The 6,000-nt window shown below is 40.2% G+C and overlaps 1 protein-coding gene across 1 annotated transcript; it reads right to left on the bottom strand.

Moving 5' to 3' along the window:
• Nucleotides 1-419: 419 nt before the first annotated feature.
• On the bottom strand, nt 420-1,346 carry LOC142464527 (olfactory receptor 6N1-like). The gene has a single exon (XM_075567906.1). The coding sequence runs from the start codon at nt 1,344-1,346 to the stop codon at nt 420-422; it is 927 nt and encodes a 308-aa protein (XP_075424021.1).
• Nucleotides 1,347-6,000: the final 4,654 nt, after the last annotated feature.

Here is a 6,000-nt window from a genome sequence, read left to right as displayed (position 1 = left end):
CTCTTCAGAAGGAAATAGTAGATGATTATGGTTGCAAAGAAGTAAAATATACAAATAGTTCAGCTTCTGGCAATGTACTTCAACTGCTTAAAGGTAGATTGGGATGACTGATGTCAGTAAGGAGAATTCCCCCCAAGAGATTTAAGATACACCTGTTTCCAGCTCCTGTGTAGATGAGATATGACTCCAAGGTCACAGCCAGCTCTCTGTCCTCCCAATAAACTGGGATTCATTGGCAGTGAATAGTAATGGATTTTGCATCTTCGAAATATACCAACTAGAAGTGGATGTTCAACAGTTATGCACACAGGCTTGTACATTTTACTTTGTTAACACAAAAACTTACGGCTTACTAAACAAATAATTGACGTTTTTGATCATTGTTATAAAGTAGGATTTACGTGCATTTAGTTACTAATTTATTTTCTACCCACAACTTTCTTCACTGCTTGTCTGATATCATTGTTTCTTAAACTGTAGATAATGGGATTGATCATTGGGGTGACTACAGAGTACATGACGGACATAACCTTGTTGGTATCAAAAGCATTGAGGGTCCTGGGTCTGACATATGTGAACATGGTGGTGCCATAGAATATAATGACTATGGTGAGGTGGGAAGCACAGGTGGAAAACGCCTTCTGACGTCCATCGGCCGTAGGGATCTTCAGTATAGTAGAGATGATATTGATGTAAGAGACCATGGTCAGCAAGAATGAAGTTAGGAGAATTAAGGAGCCTAATATAAAGACAATCACCTCAATAGTGTCGATGCTTTGGCATGAGAGTTTCAGCAGTGGGGGAGAGTCACAGAAGAAATGGTCGATGACATTAGAGCCGCAGAAAGGAAGGCGAAATATGAATGTGGATGGCAAAATTGGTGCCAGAGAACCACCCAGCCAGCAGCCCCCCGCAAATTTAATACAAGCCCATCTGTCCATAAGTCCATTATAATGTAGAGGATTACAGATCGCTAGATAGCGATCATATGCCATTGCAGTCAACAGGAAGCATTCAGTGGTACCTAGAAAGAAGAAAATGTGCGACTGGGCAAAGCATCCGTTAATTGAGATTGTCTTTGTCTCTGATAGGAAGTTGGCCAACATCTTGGGGACAGTGACAGTGACATAGGCAATCTCCAGAAATGAGAGGTTGACGAGGAAGAAGTACATAGGGGTATGGAGGCGATAGTCCAAGTGTATGACCACAATGATAACCGCATGCTGGGTTAATGTCAGAATATACATTACCAAGAAGACAACAAAGTAGACCACCTGAAGCTCCCTGCTGCTAGAAAACCCCAGAATAACAAACTCCGTCACCAGGGTTCTATTCACCATGTTCATGAGAGCTGCATGTTTTCTGAAAGATAGACACAAAAAGACTCAAAGGAAACTCCAATATATGACGGCAGACTAAGAAGTGCAAAATTATAAAAGCAATAAAAATTATCACTCCATACTACTGATGGCACCAATAATTGTTTACTCTTCTATATACAGTAAGTTGATATGTATATAAAAACAGAAGAACATTGGTGGGAGCTAAGACACCACTTCGTCCCCATTTTAGCTTTATTTTATTTTTTTTAAATCATATTTACTGTAATGCACTATTTAAATGATTGGAAAGATAACTACTAAGACTCAGTGGCCTGTGGAAAGTTAGGAGTTACACACCTACAATATGTTATCAAGGAAAGGTGCATAAGTGATGCTTTGTATCATCATCAATCATAGTATCATTGTATTGAGTAGTGCTGAAGGAGTGGCTCATTGAGTCTGACTGAGAACAATCAATCAGGGGAACCCGGTTCAAATCCCGGTGTCGGCTCCTTTTGACCTTGGGCAAGTCACTTTATCTCCCTGTGCCCCAGGCACCAAAAACACAGATTGTAAACTCATCTGGGCAGCGACTGTCTGTAACATTCCCATGTGCTGCATACAATGCACTACACTGTTATTGTGAAGCACTTTGGGTCCCATTTGGAGAAAAGCGCTGTATAAAATAAATGAATTAGTATTGCTACAGTGTTTAGCAACTTGCATCAATAGGACACTTTTTTGAAGCAAGTGTTGGATGGTACAGTATGTGCTGTATACAAATATGCTAAACAAAACTGGAAGTCAATCATATCTGGAAGGCTAATATGAACGTGACACTAACATTGTACATTCATTTAAGTCAGTGCTGCACATTCCGTTTATACCTTAAAACTTGTCACGTCGGTATCGAGAATTGTGATGGGAAAGCTTCTTGATTGTGATATTTGGAAACAAGTTGCTTAGGCGTTACCTTTAGGATTAGGTGCCCTGCTAATCTGCAGTGTACCTGCAAGGAGAGCAAAAAGGATAGTTACCAAAAAAAACAGCTCAGACCAGGGGTGCTCAACTCCAGTCTTCAAGCCCCCCGACAGGTCATGTTTCCAGGATATCCCCGCTTCAGCACAGGTGGCTCGATCTGATTGAGCCACCTATGCTGAAGCGGGGATATCCTGAAAATCTGACCTGTTGGGGGGCGGTGGGGGGGCTTGAGACTGGAGTGGAGCACCCCTGGTTTAGACTATATGGAATGATGTTAAGCCCTGATAAGAATTGTATTTGCTTCTGATTAAAAGTATTAAAATGATACTTACACATGGGTCACAATAAATACTGTGCGCTATTATAGCTTTCAGTGATATCTTTATCCCTGCACACTCACAAATAGATTAGATATGGCCACAAAAAATGGAAGGTTCAATACAACAAGGTACAGTAGGGGTAATGAAGCCTGTGTATACTGTACAGCCAAGTACACAAAGCAGCACAATGTATGGGAAAGGGCAAAGGGAAAAAAAATATTAGTAAAGAAAAATGTACATATTTATTAGCAAAATTTACATCATACTGAGACCTTCACCAGAACAAACTGTAACATACATTCTCATTGATCAGACTCGAGTTTTATACTCTCTAAGAAGACGTCAGTAATGAACACCCTTCCCTTTGCACACCCTTTTAGCCTGGAAAGTGGCGTTGTGAAACCAAATGGTCAGAGTAACCACTGTAATATACATAATAACCCTTAACCAAGTACAGCAATGACTTGCCCTTCCCCACACATGTTTTTTTACAGATACATTGTGTGTACAACTTGCTGTAAATTGATTCACATTGGATTATAGTAACACCGCCAAACCTGATGCCACAAATAATGTAAATATGTGGTTTATACAAATGTTTTTAGAAACGTCTATATATTTGTAATATGGAGCATGAAAGTTCATATTTTAAGTGACTAATATGTAGAGCCTACTGTTAAATTAAAGCGCTTTAATTTAGCCTCCTGTAACCAATACATACTGTACTTATTCATTTTTCACAATGAGGGTAATTTATCTATCTAAATTCAAGAAATGCTAAACTGAAAGAATGTACCTTCGTTTTTCAATGCAATTACATTTAATCTGTTTCAATGTTCCTATATAAATTATCTGGCCATAAAGGTGGTTTGTTTGGCATCATCACCAACAGATAAAACCTTTAACTGAGATTAACTCTGTATCCCAGTTATCTTCCTGCTCTCTGTTTAAATCTACCCTGCTTTCAGGTTGGTCCCTTCTCTGATGTACAGTAATTCAGTTGATTATTGTAAAGTTATCTAAGAGTTCATATACTAATGGGGATCAGTATTAAAGTGTGAACAATGACGGTGTCACTTTTTGAAGCTGTTCAGTTCAAACCTGATAAATGACTCATATCATATGTAACAAACATACATTACAGGTGTGTAAATTACTTACAGTACATGTGACAAATGTACATTACAGGTGTATACATTACTTATAGAGTAGGTAAAAATGTGCATTACAGGTGTGTCCATTATTTATAGAGTATGTGACAAATGTACATTACAGGTGTGTACATTACTTATAGAGTATGTGTCAAATGTACATTGCAGGTGTGTAAATTACTTATAGAGTATGTGACAAATGTACATTACAAGTGTGTAAATTACTTACAGTATATAGTATGGGACAAATGTACAATACAGGTGTGTAAATTACTTCTAGAGTATGTGACAAATGTACAATACAGGTGTGTAAATTACTTATAGAGTAGGTAAAAATGTGCATTACAGGTGTGTAAATTACTTATAGAGTATGTGACAAATGTACATTACAAGTGTGTAAATTACTTACAGTATATAGTATGGGACAAATGTACAATACAGGTGTGTAAATTACTTCTAGAGTATGTGACAAATGTACATTACAGGTGTGTAAATTACTTATAGAGTATGTGACAAATGTACATTACAGGTGTGTTCTCATTTTTAGATGTAGTTTGAAGAGAGATCATTCAAAACTGAATAATAATTCAAGTCTAAAAAACTACAGTACTATTGACTTGAATGGGGATGCTTCTGGGCTTTTTGTACCTTCATTAATGTAAAGATCAATACCTTCTTGGGAAAAGTTGTAAAAAATAGAAAATATGCAGGTACTTACCTTCTTTTCACTTTTCAACCATGGGCGGCAGATGCAGCTTTACGTAATGTTCTTTGAACAGTGATTGTCCAGAAGGTCGACCTAGGGCCCACTGACAACAGTTAGGGTTACATGACTAAGCTTTTCTCAAGGTAAAGATCTACAGAGAGGGAGCAGAGTCGATGTGACCACAACGCTGGTGCTGGTTCTGCCTGGCCAGTGAATGACAAATTAGTATAGCATTGAGGTTTAAATATCTTTTGATCCCACCTCCTGTGATCCTAGTGCAATGGAAGCTGGAACTCAGCCATAATTCTAATGTGCCTAGTTTTGATAGGTGATGCAAAGTAAACTTGCTTATGCAATACAGAATCACAAGGCTATTCTAATTGTGTCCCTGGACTGAGACCTGCCTGGTCCCATGGTGCCTCCCTCTGGGAATGTGTGTTAAGACAGAGCACTGCTTAGGAAAAATGCCCCAAAGTCTTTTACATGGGTATCTTTTATAATAGGTTTGTGTTGACATTGACCACATCAGATGGAAGTTTACAGTATCTCTATTCTCTCCGGTATGGACTACTGAAACTTTCTCATTAATGGCCTCCGTCCCTGGAAGCTTCATGCCCTTCAATCTATTTCAAATGCTGTTGCGAGGATAAACTCACTCTCTTCTCTATCAGTCTGTTTTTTCTCCTGAAGAAGACACCCTGTTGGCTCTGTATTAAACTCCCCATTCACTAAAAAAAGATATTATTTTTACTTCATTCACCTTTCTCCAGTTTTCATGCACCAGTCCTCTCTTCTGATTCTCCCGGTATAACAGTTTTAATCTCTATAACTATTAGTCGTTCTCTATGCTCTGCTCTGGCCTGTCTTCTCTCTGCCCCCTTGTCACTACAGCTCTATCACACCTACCTCCATGTCCATGGGATGAGTCTTGTTTGCGTTCAGCTGGGGTATATCCAGCCGCACCCTAACTACACTGTCGATGGGGTAGTCTTCTTTGCTGAGACCCCACAGCCTCATCTTCTCAGTGGACTGCATAGGCAGATGTTTGAGATGGGAATCATAAAAGGGGCAGTAGATTATCGTCACCTGGGATCCCGTGTCCAGTAGGGCAGATGAGTAGATTCCTTTCACCAGTAAGCGTATTATCGCCGCCGGTCCCACTCGCCCGTAAACGTCAGGTTGGGGAACTTCTTCGGCATCGACCACTGGAGCACTTCCAAGGGCCGTAGCGGGTGGTTCGGTTATCTATACCATGAAAGTTATAGGCCCCGGAGTGGAAGTCTTGGACTTGGGGCAATCTTTGGCGAAATGCCCTTTCTGGTCGCAGGTGTAACAACGGTTGTTTCGGCTGGTACCGCCACGGGAAGCAGAGGTCGTTCTTTGGGGCATCCAGGGCATGGAGGCCAGCATCCTTGAAGGCGGGTTATCCTCTTTGCTTTCCGTTTCCTTGGCCTTCGGGGCCGAAGGCACCTTGGACTCATCCTTGCGGGACTCTTTGGCGCGAGTCGTAGATCTGTCTC

This window comes from Ascaphus truei, chromosome 13, assembly GCF_040206685.1.
Source record: "Ascaphus truei isolate aAscTru1 chromosome 13, aAscTru1.hap1, whole genome shotgun sequence".
Lineage (NCBI taxonomy): Eukaryota > Metazoa > Chordata > Amphibia > Anura > Ascaphidae > Ascaphus > Ascaphus truei.
This window is presented reverse-complemented; position numbering and strand designations above follow the sequence as displayed.